We start from the raw sequence: 18,424 nt of genomic DNA, 5'->3' as shown, positions 1-18,424 counted from the left end.
TGACTTGTGTTTGTGTTTTACTTTGGTTTGTTATTGTCCGTGTAGTATCATGTGAGATACAGTACGCTAGGTGTGTTATGGGTTGGCAAACATGGCAAACATGCATTAAGGTTGGCGAACTTGCGTTAAGGTTGGCGAACATGCATTAAGGTTGGCGAACATGCATTAAGATTGGCGAACATGCATTAAGGTTGGCGAACATGCATTACGATTGGCAAACATGCGTTAAGGTTGGCGAACATGCATTAAGGTTGGTGAACATGTGTTAAGGTTGGCGAACATGTGTTAAGGTTGGCGAACATGCGTTAAGGTTGGCGAACATGCATTAAGGTTGGCGAACATGCGTTAAGGTTGGCGAACATGCGTTAAGGTTGGCGAACATGCGTTAAGGTTGGCGAACATGTGTTACGGTTGGCGAACATGTATTAAGGTTGGCGAACATGCGTTAAGGTTGGCGAACATGCATTAAGGTTGGCGAACTTGCGCTAAGGTTGGCGAACATGCGTTAAGGTTGGCGAACATGCATTAAGGTTGGCGAACATGCATTAAGGTTGGCGAACATGCATTAAGGTTGGCGAACATGCATTAAGGTTGGCGAACATGCGCTGCTTCCGTGCTTGCATGTTTAGGTTAGGGGTAGAGATAGGGTTAGTAAGGTTAGTAATGGTCGAACTAACGGGAGGTCGAACCAATGCCATGCCACCCTGTCCTTTACTTGTTAGACCCAGTATCATGTGGGATAGCTCCGTTATCCTAGCCCTGTTAGTCCATAGTGTACTGGTATCATGTGGGATAGCTCTGTTATCCTAGCCCTGTTAGTCCATAGTGTACTGGTATCATGTGGGATAGCTCTGTTATCCTAGCCCTGTTAGTCCATAGTGTACTGGTATCACGTAGGATAGCTCTGTTATCCTATAGCCTTGTAGTCCCAGTACCATGTGGGATACCTGTGTGCTATCCTATGCCTTTTAGTCGTCCCAGTGGCCTCGGCTAAGCCTCGACTAATGAGACCAGTGACCTCGGCTAAGTCTTGGCTAATGAGACCAGTGACCTCCAAGCTGGATATTGCCTGGATGTACAGTATGTGACATCTTAATGAGGAAATATTCACCCACTTGGCAAAGGCAGAGAAGTGTCTTCACCACCTGCCGAGCACAGTGCATGTTTTAATTTAAAATAAGTGTGTGTGTTTGTGGGTGTGCATGCATGTGTGCACGCGCATGTTGTGTGCACACACACACACACGCGCGCGAGCACACACACACACACACACACACACACACACACACACACACACACACACACACACACACACACACACACACACACACACACACACACACACATACATTTCAGACGTTTTAGCAGTTTTTAAGGACCCACTTTTAGGCCAGTGCACCAGAGCAAGCTTTTGCCTTTTTTTAAACCCCACCCATTTTAACCAAATACATACATACATACATACACACATGCACATACATACACACATGCACATACATACACACACATCTTCTGGATGAGGGTATCTACATTTCAGCAGTTGACTAGATTATGCCATGTCATACATCTTTGTGTATTTAAGTTATTTGTCATACGTTCCCTCTACCCTGTTAATTTATTTTTCCAAAGCTTAAAAGGCAAACCGAAGCGTAGTTCTTGTAAATGTATGTTCCAATGTCCAATGCCAAAATCACAATTAAATTGTTAATTGTTAAACGTAAAATATCATGATCGTCTCGCCTATGCACGAGTTGTCCTGGGTGTTTTTGTGTGTCCAAGTGGAATGAAACGGCTCAAAGAGCCCAATTAGTCGTTCTGAAAGCCACTTGGTCAGCCCGCACTGTGAAGACTGCGTTATTGTGAAGGTAAATTGAAGGAAGGATGCAGGGAGGCAGCGTCGGAATCAAAGTGCTTGTGTGTGTTGTGAATAAATGGCCGGGCCTTTTGATGTTTCTATGGCAGCTGCAAACGGTGGTTGCTATGACAATGATAGGGGGAATTGTGTGTGTGTGTGTGTGTGTGTGTGTGTGTGTGTGTGTGTGTGTGTGTGTGTGTGTGTGTGTGTGAGACATGTGTGCATGCGTGCAGCCATCTGTAGGGGTGTGTGTTCGTTGTTTCGGACCAACTGGGCATGGCGTGGAGTGTGTGTGTGAGTGTCCATCCGCATGCACTCCTGCGGGAGAACCTGTGCACGTGCATGAGTGTGTGCACTCACTTTCAACAAGGGGTTCTTTCACAGTCCCTCCCAGTCCCTGGTCATTCAAGTGATATATATCCCCCCTTCCACCCCTATCCCTCCTTCAATCGTGTTCTCTCTCTCTCTCTCTCTCTCTCTCTCTCTCTCTCTCTCCGGGGACGCTCCGGCCATGGGTCAGTGCCTCTCACAGTGCACTTTACAGCGCCGGTCCCGTTACCATGCCGATGGCCTAAAGCGTCACCCGTGGCCACTGAGCCGAGAGGCGGGCCCGACGATGGGAGGGGCTGCAGTGGGGACCCACGGTTCGTCTTTTATGGAACTCGGTGGAGTTTGAGTTGAATTATAGCACAGGGGCACCAGAGCCAAAGCCAAGCTTGGCGGAGGCTGAAATATGGCTGCAGTTTTGTGCTTGCAGTGATGTACGGCACTGTCAGCTGTGGCAGCAGTGCCGGCATAATGCTCCGGTGCTCCGGTCACACTTTATTCCCCAGCAAAGAAATTACTGCGCTTGTTTATGTAGAGAGAACACCGGGGGAAATGGTAATTACTGTACATAATGTTGCCTGGAGGGATTTGATGTTTTTCTTTTTCTTTCTTTTTTTCTCGTTTTGGTGAAAGATCAAAAGTCAAAAACAGCCAAGCCAGAGGGCAGCTTTAATGAACACATCGGTTCTGTTTGAGAGCCTTGGAAGAACGTGCAAACGGCTCTCTGGTGTGTGGTTTGACTGGAAGTGGAAACAATACTGTTGGAGAGAGGACATGAATGGCTGTTGGATCCAGTTTTTTAAGACCCTTTTTAATTTCAAGGACCGACAGTTTGATATGTAGCGTATTAGGCCACCTATCACAAATTGATACGATTTTTGGGACCCCAGTCTGCACTGTAAAATCCTGTGTTCATTTACTAAATACCAGTAAGACCCTTGAGGGCGAGATCGCGTGCACACATCCACCTGGGTGACGTGCCGGCAGACTGCTGGACGAGCGCTGTCGCTTTGGGATGGGGCGTCAGATCAACATACAGTATGTCATTAATTATTTACTGGCCATATACAGTATGGAGCGTGTCTCGAGTGTACAGGGTTTGATGAGGTCAGATCAACATAATGGAATGTCAGAACAGGTCAGCTCCATATATGGAGATCTAAGGGTGGCAGCGGGGGCAGTGTCTTGAGTTCACAGGGTTTGATGAGGGCCCAGGTAAGGCCGGCCCTTCATTTTCGTGCCTGTTGAGAACTCTAGTTTTCCATATATGGAGATTTTATAGTTTGATATCAGATGTAGAGTTGCTCCATATATCATGCAGATCTAGGTGATGCTCCAGTCTTCTCCATGTATGGCTATCCAGGGTTTGATGAGGTCATTGTCGTGATCTTCATATATGGAGACGGCCATATGTGGAGCGTGTCACGAGGGCAGATCAAAGGGGAGTGGATGGGGACGTGGCGGCAGGGTCAGCGTTTTTTTTGTCAACAGTTAAAATAGGGGGCAACCTGAGGGCAACAGCAAACATGAAGACCACACCATAAACATCTTTCTCCTGCAAATATACACACATTGTTAAAGGTTTATCCCAGTGCATGTCAGCTGGCATCATGATCAAGGGCATTCGGGAGCTTTGTCCCGATTGAGGGGCCACGACCTTGAGAGGCTACAGCCTGCAGTACGTATTACGCTGTGTAGACTGAGAGGCTACAGCCTGAAGTACGTATTACGCTGTGTAGACTGAGAGGCTACAGCCTGCAGTACGTATTACGCTGTGTAGACTGAGAAGCTACAGCCTGAAGTACGTATTACGCCGTGTAGACTGAGAGGCTACAGCCTGAAGTACGTATTACGCTGTGTAGACTGAGAGGCTACAGCCTGCAGTACGTATTACGCTGTGTAGACTGAGAAGCTACAGCCTGAAGTACGTATTACGCCGTGTAGACTGAGAGGCTACAGCCTGAAGTACGTATTACGCTGTGTAGACTGAGAGGCTACAGCCTGCAGTACGTATTACGCTGTGTAGACTGAGAAGCTACAGCCTGAAGTACGTATTACGCTGTGTAGACTGAGAGGCTACAGCCTGAAGTACGTATTACGCTGTGTAGACTGAGAGGCTACAGCCTGAAGTACGTATTATGCTGTGTAGACTGAGAAGCTACAGCCTGAAGTACGTATTACGCTGTGTAGACTGAGAGGCTACAGCCTGCAGTACGTATTACGCTGTGTAGACTGAGAGGCTACAGCCTGAAGTACGTATTACGCTGTGTAGACTGAGAGGCTACAGCCTGAAGTACGTATTACGCTGTGTAGACTGAGAGGCTACAGCCTGAAGTACGTATTACGCTGTGTAGACTGCATCCTAAGGGCTCGCTCACACATGGAAAAGAAGTGTCTCATGATTGTCCTGGGGGGAGCGCAGCTTCAATTTATTTTCTATGGAGGTTTGTCTCATGGCCCACACATAATGAACAAGCAGTACTCAATCATTCTCAAACAGTGAAGAGTAACCACTATTTAGAAGAGCAATAACAAAACAAAAAAGAAAAACAATTTGTGGTTTCTATGTCTGCTAGAGACCTTGGCTCTCTTGGCCTCCACATTAAGTGTGGCACACTCACTGTACCACTCCAAGGTTGCTCAGTCTTTCACTGGTCATGGTGGTGCGGAGGGGTAAAGTACAACAGTGAAGGCGCCAAACGTGATTGGTCGGAATGACATTCGTGATGATTTGATTGACTGAGCATGGAATGTGATGTACTGTATGATGTATGATGATAAGAGTGCGATTGTGCGATGAGTGTGATTATTTTATATATCATCACTATTGACAATTAAGAATGAACAAATTACAAATATCTACAGCTAGAGTATTAGAATAGCTGATAGAGTTAAAACCACAGAATAGACTTTTTCCACAAACATGTCAGTTTGTAACTTGTTTGTAACCACAAACAGGCACCATACAGGTATAGATCCCATTTAATATTTTAACATCTGCTACATCAACATAAACACACACACACACACACACACACACACACACACACACACACACACACACACACACACACACATACACACACACGCACACTCAGCGCTGCTCCTTCAGCTCTCATCATGCCGGTCTGTTCACGTTTCTTCTATGGTTTTAGCTTGCTAAAGATGGAGGTTATCATTGACAAATTTGAGACTGCGGTTTGTTCCCAGCTCGGTGCGAATCATTACATCAGTATCTATCTAAATAACATAGTTTTATAAAGAATATTACCCACTTACGTATTATTATACTTATGCCTCCAGGGGTAAAACAAAAAACTAACCACATTCAATATCTCTTAAGCATAGGTGATCGTGGACTGTTTACCACTATTGCTACACTGTAAAATACAAATTGTTAATACAGATACACTCTGAGAGTCTATGAATGGACCCTTAAGGGATTTAACTGTGTACTTTGCTCGATTATGTTGTACAGAAAGCAATTTCCACCAAACCTACTGTAGGGCAGATAAATACTTAGGCCTATGTAAAGCCCCCAGGTGATCTTAAAAGTGGTTCTGTAGATGCATCCCTGAGATATGATGTTGGTTTTATTTCAAGGACAAAGAACAGCGGCTGAATGGAAAAGGCAAGATTTAGCTCAAAGAATGTTTTTTCACAAACTCATATTTCTAGCACCAGGGCTGTGTCATCCATTATTATAAGATGATCCTGGTTTTTTAGACCATTATGCATGCAGGACACCGTTTTATGACACTGACAGAGAGGTTGGAAACATGGTGCCAAAGCAGTGGTGTTATTTCTGAATATACTGTACTTACTAGTTTGCTTCTTGCCCAGGTGCACAGGTAGGGATACCCTGCTTTATTATCTGTATTGTATGATGTTTTGACTACTGTACTGTACAGTATATCTGGATTGTATTATTTTTCTTTATGTATGGCGGTCTTGGCGGACTGTCCTCATGTGGTTGAGAGACTGGAATGTTCATTATGTTCTGGTCATTATGATTGTGTCTTTACCTCAGGGTTTAGGTTAAAATGAATGAAAGTCCTCTCTATTGAAGACTGTGATTGCGCATTCTTGATCATTATTATTGTACAACTAATGACAGCCCAACTGATTACGTTGCTTATGAAGGGAACATTGTGTACCTAACCGATTTTAATCAAGGTTTGTCAAAGTATTAAAAGGGTAGAATACATTTGCAAACATTTAATTATGTATTAATCTAGTGAAATTAGTGATTCATAAAAGGGATTGAAAACCTTTGCCAGCGAGTCTCATTCTCGTTCATTAGTAGCTCAAGGATGAGCGCCCCTAAATGTCTGAGACTGTAAAACAGACAAGAGAAGAAGTTGTGAAAATACAAATTAGAAAGATGATTAAACACAAGAGGGAATACCGACACCGACATTTCCGTGGGTAGCAGACAGAGACACAGAGTGACTGAGAGTGTTAGTCGTGCAAAATCAAATATCACAATTTCTTTCTCCAAATACCTTGATAAATATTGTGAAGATAATATTGTGACATTAACATTTTGAATTGTGACATTATATATTTTTGTTTTAAATGAAAAAATAACAAGGAATTAGGGCTGGGCAACATCAATATTATTGTATATTAATTATAGCCTGTGATAACACCACCAGAATTTATACAGAACTAATGTAACTAACTTTACTGTGCACTCAATGAAGCACTCATCAAACTGTCCGTCCATCCGCCCGTAACACGCCAGTAAGAAACCTTTATTAGTTGGTGTAGTTGAGACAATGGCATAGTTAGATCATCCCTCTTATGTCACATTCTGCCTCTTATCCAGCCCTGGGTGTGGGTGTGTGCGTGTTGTGTTCTGCCGCAGGTGCACACGGCCAAGGTCAAATGCTTGGCTACGGTGTGTAGTACCAGCATTCAAATCCGAGGGGGGTAAAAAATGTCTGGCCTTCTTTGGCCCTTGGTCGTGGAACGACCTACAGTCCAGACTAAAATTGTCTTTGAAAGTTCCCTTGAGAAGTTTCAAAAGGATCATCTTAGATGTACAGTCCAGCATCTGCACATGGATATGTACAAAGCCTATGTTCATGCCTATATATTTATTATTTCGGTTTAGATTTTGTATATTGTGTATTTTGCTGTTCCAAAATGTGACATTTACGATGTAGTATTGAAGTGTAATTTTATTTATGCCTCTTGGCCAGTTCGCACTTGTAAAAGAGACGCAGTCTCAATGTGTTTTTACTGGTTACATAAAGGTTTAATAAAAATAAAATATATCTGTGGTTGTATGGATCTCTACAGTACGTATAAATATGTGTATTCTTCTGACTGATAGCCACTGCTGCCGATGCCGCAGTGTCTTATGTAAGCCCAGTGAACTATGCCATCAGCACTATTATCTACTATCATGCTGCCAAGCTTATGGGCTGAATAATATTAAGAGTAGGACAAGTCCCTTTGTGCCCCTCCCCCTTCCCTTACTTATGGCCCATCACCAGTGTTGCCAACTCTTGTGAGAGAAATTAGCCAACCCGCCTCCAAAAACAAGCCCAAAACAAACCAACTCTTGGCGAGAGAAATAAGCCAAAACAAGCCAAATAATAACGCCATATAATACTAATACTAAATATTTGATAGATTTATCATTATAAATTCTATGTATGTCTATAATTAGGAATGTTTTGGTCATGTTTCTCCCCCAACCCTTACGGCAGCATCATCAGAATCTCAGTCGTTTCCAGGTGCGAACACCTGTAACACCTGTAGTCTCGGAAGCCAGACTGTTGCCTCCCGCAATTTTCGAATGCTTCCGTCACACAGTCTGGAGTACGGATTGATTGATTGATTTAATACTATATTTAGGCTACATTTTGCAAAAAGTACAGCGGTACAGTTATACATTAATGCTAAAAGGATATCACACAAAAATTGTTTCCATTGTGGTTCTGTGTATTCAATTCACCGCATAGCATTCGGAGATGGTGGTATAGTTAGCCAGTCTACTGCCACTCTACCCCTGAGCCACTGGCTTCCACCCCAACACACAAACACACACACACACACACACACACACACACACACACACACACACACACACACACACACACACACACACACACACACACACACTCTCTTTCCGAGTGTCTACTCACCTCTCCCACCTGGCATTCGAGGGGGTTGTCAGGTGTCACAGCTATAGCGCAGCACCCACGCCCGCTGCCAAAAACCCTTGAGCATGGCATTGAAGCTGCACTTGAATGTCATTATCTCGCCTCTCTGAGGACGTGTTAAAGCTTCTATATTATGCATGCCATGTGTGAGTAGGATGTGCGAAAAAGTCAAACTTCCAAGTGACAATAAATGCCTCTCTCATCATCGTGTCATTCCTCTCTCCTCTCTTTTCCTATGTGATTACAGGACTGGTTGTTTCTCACACGCTTCTGCTTTCTCACCGACTTCGGGAGACTTGACTTCCGGTTCCGCTATCCAAAGGTAGGCCGACTTATTGTGTATGTGAGTGCATTTGTGTTTTTCATTGTGAAATAACTTCTGTATTCAAATTTAGCATTTAAGATGTGTATGGCCGCGTGTGTGAGAGAGAATGCTCGTCACTTTGTTTTTTTTCTTCAGTTTTTTGCCACTCTTCTATCTACTATATCACAGAAATCATAAATATTTTAGAGATCTTCTTTCATGACTTCTGCCATTTTCTCTCTGTTCCACTTCACTCAGTTTGCCTCTCCTTCTCCCCTCCCTTTTCTGCTAAATTGACGATATCGCTCTTCCCTTTTCCTCCGGCTGTTCCTGTCTGCCACACTCTACCTCTCAACTTGTCCTCTTTTCCTTTCCTCTCCTACATTGTCCTCCCTTTTTTCTAGCCTTCTATTCCTGTTTTGCTCTTTCATCCTGCTGTCCTGTTAGCCTGCGGACTTTGAACCAGATTGTGTCGTATATAAATCTCACGCCTTCTCACTCTCCTCCCCTATCTCCCCCATGCACCCTCTTCCCTCTCTTTCTCCTGGCTCTCTCTCAATCTCTCTCTTCCTCTCCCTCTGCTCTTTTAATCTCTCTCTCTCTCTCTCTCTCTCTCTCTCTCTCTCTCTCTCTCTCTCTCTCTCTCTCTCTCTCTCTCTCTCTCTCTCTCTCTCTCTCTTTCTCTCAGTCTCGATGCTGTCAGAACATCCTGCTCTACTTTGACGACAGCACACAGTGGCCAGCTGTGTACAAGAGGCATGAGAAGGTGAGATGCTGATATCCCTTGTGTCTCGTATGGGCTGTGAGGAAAAAGAGCTCTGCATTAAAGGGAGCACCACTACAGGTTGAAATATCTCCATATTTGTCTTTATGCCAAGCCACTATTTGAGAAAAGGTTCTATAGCGGGTTCTGAGGCGAGTACAAAGACACCCCACAGGCCCCCTTCCAAAAACACGGCCTAATAAGTTAACAGCATGGTTTCCCAGTGCAATCTGTATAGCTATGGATAGCAAGTTGCTAGGTGTGCAGTTTGAGAACAAAGTAGAAATTATATGCTAACATGAGCTTAGCAGTGATAGCTGAGCTGGTGTAGCAGCATCATGCTGAATAGAGATATATTTTGAACAATGCCAATGGGAGATTTAGCCTACATCTTAAAACATTAAGTGAAAACATTGCTTCAGCTTATTGAAGTGGGAGAATTGCTTTTTACATTAGTAGCCTGTTACATTAGCTACAGTGATATAGAATCTTGAACACAGCCTACCGATCAGTGATTAGTGATTACCAATGATGAGCTAAGATCCTAATGCAAGTTTTATGTGGTAATGTTGCCGAGCTGTGATTGATGTAGCCGCATGTGCTGAGCTGTGTAGTTTGCGGGGATGCCCTATTTTCCTGAGATATATCTTGAACAATATGCCTCCATAATATGACCAATGAGCTAAGAGTTACTAATATATGAGCATTAATTGTGCGCTAATGTTACTGAGCTGTGATTACCTTGTGATTGGCCATTACATACAGAGTACACAGACCCAACGCTCTTCTACACAGCTGGCCTCTTTCCGTGCCACGCCGTTAAAAGAAAAACGTAGTGACCTTGGCGCGTGGTCGAGACCGTAGAAGATCCATCAAATAATTATCTTTCCAAGTCCAGGCTTAGTGTTATTTCTTTTAGAACTCTTAGCAATGACTTGTTTCCGGACTATAAGGGTAAAATCCAGGGAGTTTTAAACAGAATGATCTTCCCTGTAGGGCACACAGCTTTCTGTTCATTCGTTCTCACTCTTATGACATGTCATCAGTCTTAGTCTATGACACTGTATTCAGGTCAGGACACAAACCTTTTATGCCACAAGGGCTGTTGAATCAAGTTCCCGTCACTATTTGACTTGTCAAGAAATCAATCAAATCGGATAGAATATAACAGAATAGGTCCACTAAATTATGCTGGGTATTGGCCAACGAGTGTTTGGCTGGTGTTAGTTTTCTACTCTCTAGCTCATAAATAATGTAAAATATTAGGCCTATGCCATGCCACGTCAAAATGCCATTTAATCAAAGCAGACCTTCAGTTTCTGCCACTTAACTACTCTTGAGATGTCCTTAATTAAAGCACTATAAATTATTTATACACAGGATGTGTAACTTGTGATCCCTTGTGTCTATTAAACCATGTTGACATAGACAAATTGCTTGGATGTTCGTGGGAATATGCACGGGGGGGGGGGGGGGGGGGGGGGGGTTGTTTCATTGAAGTGTTTCCAGGTACATAATTATTGCATAACAGACTACCTAAAGCAGTTGTTCTGAAAGATTTTCATTTCAAGGACCGCCAAATTGGTGTTTAAATTGTCTATTTGTCCATGGACCCCCCCCCCCCCCCCCCCAATCTAAAAATAAATTGTGGCAGGCAATACGTGTGTTGTGAAAATGTTTCAAAAATGTATATAAAGAAAATTAATCCAAGATGAGCTTGCAGATCGGCTATTTTCCAATGTATAGGGTTAAAGTGGTTAAACGTTTATGCTATTATTTACTACATTTGCTGGGGACCCCCTGGAACCTGCTCAAGGACCCCTTGGGGTCATGCCGGACCCGAACCACTGACCTAAAGAATAGCCACGTCTGAACACGGTGACGTGTTTTCTCTGCTCGTGTACAGAACTGTTACCAGAAGGAGGCCGTTCTCAGGCCTGAGAACAACCAGGTCATCAACCTCACCACACACTACACCTGGTCAGGCTGTGTGGTAAGAACGCACGCACGCACGCACGCATGCACGCACGCACACACAGACACACACACACACACACACACACACACACACACACACACACACACACACACACACACACAGACACATGCACATGCACAGACACATGCACATGCACAGACCCACATACATGTACAGTACCATGCACCATTTAATTGGCTTTTAAAATCACACCCATTGTAATTGGTAAGTGGTTAATGTACTTGCTGCATTATTAAAGCGGTTAATATCTTGTTTAACACACATGGACAGGATAGATAATTGAATCACCTTTAACAAGTAATTGCATGGTCCACGTAACTACCATTGAGACAACGTTTTGTTGGGTACACACACACACACACACACACACACACACACACACACACACACACACACACACACACACACACACACACACACACACACACACACACACACACACACAGGAAGACCTTTGTTAGTGCAGTGGGGGAAATTCAGTTTGAGCTGCTCAGACGGAGGTTTAGGGGGAGCAGTTAGGTTAGGAGTTAAGTGTCTTTCTCAGGGACACTTCCGACCGAGGCCAGGAGGGGAAGTGGTGATCTTCTTATTACCATATGGCCTCTGACTGTATGCCCACTAAGATATGGCCTCCTTAACTTTGGGTGGAGTTGTGTGAAATATGGTAAGAGTGTGCCACTTGATGAAATTGGAAGAGATCTAGGTCTAATGAAATTGGCCATAATATACAGTACATTTCTGAAAACCTGCACTTTGTTAATGTGACAGTTTTGTATTATAAAGAGTTATATTCATAGAAGGGTGCATGGGCATCACACTGTATTCCACAAGGTGCTCGGTAGCAATAGTACAAGGTAGCTCCGGTCCGTAGCTCTAATGCCGTTTTATTTTAGAGCTATGTTAACGAAATAAAATAAATAAAAATAAATGCTACTCACCAATACAAAGGCGGGTTGTGTCATTAGAAAGCTTACTTTCCTTAGTGGAAGCACTCTGAGCCCACCACCACACGTACTGTATAAAAGGTACTTTTTGGCCAGTGGAGGAAAAATATTCTCTATGAAGGTTTTCTCTTGGCAATATCGGTAGAGGGCTAAAGAGTAACTAAAAATATTTTTTTCCCGGTGGAAAACGAATCCCGAATGTGGTGTGGGGCTCAGAGTGCTTCCACTAAGGAAAGTAAGCTTTCTAATGACACAACCTGCCTTTGAATTGATGAGTAGCAAAAACGTTCTTACTTTTTGCCCGTCACCAGCTGTCAAGCTAAATTAAGCTTGACACAGAGCATGATAGTTCAGCCACATAAATTACCTTGTAGTTACAGAGCAGCAAATCAAATAAGCCACAACTATGGAATGGAACTCTCAGTTAAATTAGCTATCAGCATAAGCCAGGATTTTCTATTATTTGCCTCAATGCCTTACACATTGGCCTTACAACAAGCAAGACAACTTTCACTCCAGGATATGGGATGTGGTCTATCCAGCTTTTCCTTAACATAATTATACTGGGCGCTACAGTATAGTGTGAATATTTTGACTCACATTTTTGGCGAACCAGTAAAGATTACAATTTATCATAACCTTTTCAATCCAAAGTACCGGTATGAGATTCCAAACAAGTAATTCAAAAGTTTTTTGGAATCCGAATTGTCTATAATAGCCCCCCTGCCAGTCCCATGCCTTTTCATAATTGCAAGCAATCCCCAGCAGTCAAGCAGTCATCGATTTGAATAGTTGTACTTTTGTATTCACAATCCTCCTAACAGATTAATAAATAATATATTCTAGTGCCTCTGCATGGCACACACACTCGAAAGAGAAGAAGATGAGAGTCTGTCTGTGAGAGGGAGAGAGAGAAACAGAGAGCGAGAGAGAGCCAGTGCAGCTTGCAGTTCACAAACACAGTATTTTTACAGTCTATATGGAACGCACTCATTTGTGGTGGAAGAACGTCATGATTGATAAAATGACAGACAATCCTTTTATTCACAATGATGGATACAGCTAGCGGGTTTTGTGCCCGTATGATTTGATACGTTTGGATGCGCAGCAGCAGTCAGTATTTCAGGCTGTTTGCTTTATGAAATGTTTGGCACTCAGCGCGTCACATTTCTGCTTTATTGTGATCATTACAATGCATTTGTGAGGAAAGGTTTTTGCCATAGCAACATGGCATAAAGTAGCATTATGCTTTTTTTTGTCTTGCTGCTGGCTCTTTTGTCTGCCTCTCTCTCTATTGATTTCTCTCACCTTCACTCTCATTCTGTCTGTCTGTCTGTCTGTCTGTCTGTCTGTCTGTCTGTCTGTCTGTCTGTCTGTCTGTCTGTCTGTCTCTGTCTCTGTCTCTGTGAGTCTGTGTCTCCCTTTTCTCTATATCGTCGGTGTCTGTCTGTCTGTCTCTCAGGTGGAGGAGGATGGGGATGAAGAGGTTCTGAGCTGTGTGGGCGGCCGTAGCTTCCGCTCGGTGAGGGAGAGATGGTGGTACATTGCACTCAGCAAATGTGGGGTGAGTGGGCAATACCTCAACCTTTCACCTCTCACCTCTGAGGGAACATGCACGCTCCCATACCGCAGCGAACACACGTCTCTCCAGTCCCACACAAACAGATTGGCCTGCCAACCAATGCATTATTTATGAAAAGCCAGCAAAAAATAAGATGAAATATGGAGATACAAGGTTTTTGCCACAAACAACAACTATAATGTGGAGCTATTTGTCTCACACACGCTCGCACGCACTTACACAGACTCATATAGACACCGCAGCTTAATGTACAGTACGTGACTCAAGGATCATGATGAAAACATGATTAACACGATTGCAACCCGTGCACAGGAAAACAAACACACGGATGCACGCACGTACGCACGTACGTAAGCAAACACACACACACACACACACACACACACACACACACACACACACACACACACACACACACACACACACACACACACACACACACACGGATGGTTCTTCATTGAAACCCCAGGGCGATCATCTATAACTCTGTTCCAGCTGGTCCCCTATATCTGCACACCTTATCTCTCCCATGCCACAGCATGCGGTGCGTTTGTGTGTGTGTGTGTGTGTGTGTGTGTGTGTGTGTGTGTGTGTGTGTGTGTGTGTGTGTGTGTGTGTGTGTGTGTGTGTGTGTGTGTGTGTGTGTGTGTGTGTGTGTGTGTGTGTGTGTGTGTGTGTGTGTGTGTGTGTGTGTGTGTGTGTGTGTGTGTGTGTACACGGATGTACAGCGCTATTTAAAAGCGATATGTCACGTTCATCAGCTTGTTTTCACCATGATCACATCGAGCTGCTTTTCCCACAAATTCAGTTCAATACCGTGACATTCTGCATACCCGCCTGGATTTTCTAATTTGGCAACCATGTATGTGTGCTCTGGTGCGTCTCTCTCTGTAACCTGTTGATTAGATAGCCTGGGGGTGGTGGTGGTGGTGGTGGTGTGTGTGTGGGGGGGGGGGGTGTAGTGTTGCTTTATAATGCTTCTCTGTGTGTGTTGTGTTAATGATGTGCCTGGGGGGTTTGAAAGGGTAGATCCATGTGGTGCTGGTGGGTTTTGAAAGGGTAGAGCTGTGTGGTGCTGGTGGGTTTTGAAAGGGTAGAGCCGTGTGGTGCTGGTGGGTTTTGAAAGGGTAGAGCCGTGTGGTGCTGGTGGGTTTTGAAAGGGTAGAGCCGTGTGGTGCTGGTGGGTTTTGAAAGGGTAGAGCTGTGTGGTGCTGGTGGGTTTTGAAAGGGTAGAGCTGTGTGGTGCTGGTGGGTTTTGAAAGGGTAGAGCCGTGTGGTGCTGGTGGGTTTTGAAAGGGTAGAGCCGTGTGGTGCTGGTGGGTTTTGAAAGGGTAGAGCCGTGTGGTGCTGGTGGGTTTTGAAAGGGTAGAGCCGTGTGGTGCTGGTGGGTTTTGAAAGGGTAGAGCTGTGTGGTGCTGGTGGTTTGTGCTTAATGATTTGATGTCCATCTGGACTGGAGGTCAACACGGTGGTGTTGAACGTGAGTGAGTGAGTGAGTGAGTGAGTGAGTGCAGTGGCGTATGCAGGAATTAATTATTACCTTGGCCTGGGAATGCGTGTGCGTCATTTTTGTATTAATTAATATCCATTTTTGCCTTCAATTTCCTAGAAATGTCAGGTGTCAGAACTGCATTTAAATGAACTATTTACTGGACAATACAACCAACCAACCAACCACACACACACACACACACACACACACACACACACACACACACACACACACACACACACACACACACACACACACACACAGCCCGCCTCCTGGCACCGTGGGCGCGTTTGGAAATAGCACACTGAGCGCACTGTGCAATGCAAACTAATAGACGAGTGTGCTCCGGTGCGGTATTTCCAAACGTGCCCACAGTGTCTCCGCTGCTCATACAGCCATTTTGCCTGGGCCGAGTTTAGATATACCTGGTCCCAGGCCCAGGTAGGACCAGGTGTGCATATGTTAGTGAGGATAATAATGAGTAATGACACGTCTTCGTTGGCGTTCTATACGGGAATCTGACACTGGGAGGTGTGAGAGACACAGAGAGCGAGTGTGTTTATCTACGTGTGACTGTGGTTGTATGATAAGAAAATATATATACAAAAAAAGAGCGATTTTGTGTGTGTGTGTGTGTGTGTGTGTGTGTGTGTGTGTGTGTGTGCATGAGCACTAGCGAGGCTGTTTGAGCCAGTGGAAGTTGACAGAGAGATTTTGTGTTTGGCGGCGTCAATGGAGGGTGGCTGTGAGGAGGCGAGGCACATGATTGGCCCGGATGCTTCTTTCTTGCAAAGAGTGGTTTAGCATCACACCAAAGAGGCCACGCTGATCGACATGCAGCCTAATGCTGTTGGACTCAACCATAAAGTCTCCGTCTCCGTCTCGGGGCCATACAGGATGCGGGCCGCAATCCACAGCCAATCTCCACCCATCGCTCAGTCTCCTCCTGCTCCTCTCCCCCTCGTCTGCTGTCACACCTCTCACACCGTCCATCCCAGCCGCTTGTCGTTCGTGATCGTTCGGAGCAATCTTTTGAAGTCTGTGTTAACGCGGCGCGAGGCTCCCCGTGTCATGTCATGCCGGATCCGTTCCAGAGCTCTCTCGTCTCTTTCGTCTGTCTGTCCTCTTGACTACCCCCCACAAACCTGCCGTGTTCATTTCACAGGCCCAACAGTCGAACCACAGTCCGCCTCACCGTCACTGCATCTTTCTGTCTCAATGCTTCCTCTAACACTCTCTCTCTCTTTCTCTTTCTGTATCTCGTGTGCCAGCAACTGCTTTGTACCTTTCATGCCTCCAAGCTCCTTCTCTTTTTATCAGATACTACATCTCCCCTTGGTTCTCTTGGATTCCGTCTCACCAATTATTCAACTTTCCCGTCACGTTCCTCCTCTATCGCTCCATCTCCGCCTCCACTCAGGTGGCTCTAACACCCTTTTTGGCTCGTAAGCCGAGCGAAACGAAAGGCTGCCTCCCTCACAGAATGCTAACACCCTCCCCCGCCCTCCGTCGCACCCCGACGTGGGGTGCAAATGTGTGAAGGCTGGCATCAGAAAATAAGTTTGACCTAAGGTGTTTAGAGGATATTTCATTTTAGTGGGAAATCTAGAGGCCACATAAAAACAAAATGATTCAATCTGATCTTCCCATAGGCTTTTCTACACATTAAAATTCATGTAAAGGAGAAGCGTTCACCGAGCCTGAGCAAAATAATAGTAAATGCTTATAGCGCTACTGCACTAAGCTTTGACGGGATAATTGAGAGATTTCCAGGTCAGTAGCACAACCAGATGCTAATTTCGTAGCACAACTACTGCCAGAGGTCGCCTACTTTGTGTGTTTTGGGGAGTGCAGGTCCTCAAGAGGCTATCGTCAGCTTCAGTTAGTGATATCAAACTCAAATCAAGACTGCATTCTGCCTCACCACCCTCACTGTTTGGCACAATCCAGGCTGGGTACTGTTGACCCCGAGTTGGCAACACAATGCACGCTTGGCACGGTTGGCTTGCAATCATAGACCTCCTTTCTGCCTTAATGTGTTCTATGAATATGCAATGTGTATAATTTCTATTACTGGAAATTCACATGTCTCCCATTTCTTAACCACTTTCCGTCTGGTGGGCCAAATCAACCTGAGATCCCCTGCTGGGTCATGACCCTCTCCTGGGTTCTGACGCCCAGGATCAGCAGTACAGCTGTGATTTAGTGATCTCTACACCTCAACTCTCTCTCCTTCTGCGCTCATTTTTTGTCCTCTCCTTATTCGCTTCACTATTTTATAGTGTCCCTCTCTCTCTATCTCTCTCTCTCTCAGTCTCTCTCTCTCTCTACATCTATCTCTCTTTATCTCTGTCTCTTTGCTCTTCGTGTCTGTATTGATTTTGTGGCTCCACGCTTCTCGCCCCTTTTTGATCGAGGGACTGAGATGGAGTCTGAGGCCGCCAAATGAAATCAAAGTAATTTCTCGCTGTCTCTCGCTTTCTGTCTGTCTCTCTCCCTCTGTCAAGACCAGACTACACACAGGCTTTGAACTTTTGTCTGTGAAATGAGCTCACTTTGCTCTAATTGTCTACCAATTTCCCTCTCACCCTCTCTCTATATCTCTCTCTCTCTCTCTCTCTCTCTCTCTCTCTCTCTCTCCCAATCTCTCTTTCTCAAATCAATTCAATTTGGAGGCATTTCACTGGCATGGCTGTCAAAATGTGCTATAATGCCAGAGCACATTGAAATGGATTGCAGAGTGACACAGGGAAAACAAGCAGTAATTGTATAGTTGATAATGGATATTGCTGTGGGAAGCGAAGCCGTTTTGCATCAAATTGTACCAAACACTGTTATTGTCACTGCAGTGCCTCCTCATGGCTTTATGTGTCCATCGATGACTCATGCTTGTGTTGACGTGGATTCCAAATGAACTTGATACCTGTAGGTTGTTTCATAAATGGCAATCATAGTGGACTGGACGAAAGCCCAATGTCTATC

General features: G+C 44.7%; 1 protein-coding gene across 1 annotated transcript in view; it reads left to right on the top strand.

Moving 5' to 3' along the window:
- The window catches only part of tmem145 (transmembrane protein 145), a 43,513-nt gene that overhangs the window by 5,883 nt on the left and 19,206 nt on the right, over nt 1-18,424 (top strand). The window contains exons 2-5 of the mRNA XM_080767595.1: nt 8,606-8,680; nt 9,351-9,428; nt 11,332-11,418; nt 13,831-13,932. Coding sequence (XP_080623721.1) covers nt 8,606-8,680; nt 9,351-9,428; nt 11,332-11,418; nt 13,831-13,932 — 342 coding nt within the window. The remainder of the gene's footprint in view (nt 1-8,605; nt 8,681-9,350; nt 9,429-11,331; nt 11,419-13,830; nt 13,933-18,424) is intronic.

The sequence above is a fragment of the Protomyctophum bolini genome (assembly GCF_963924005.1).
Source record: "Protomyctophum bolini genome assembly, chromosome: 7".
Classification (NCBI taxonomy): Eukaryota; Metazoa; Chordata; class Actinopteri; order Myctophiformes; family Myctophidae; genus Protomyctophum; species Protomyctophum bolini.
Note: the sequence above shows the minus strand (reverse complement) of the source record. Positions and strands in the feature narration are given on the sequence as shown.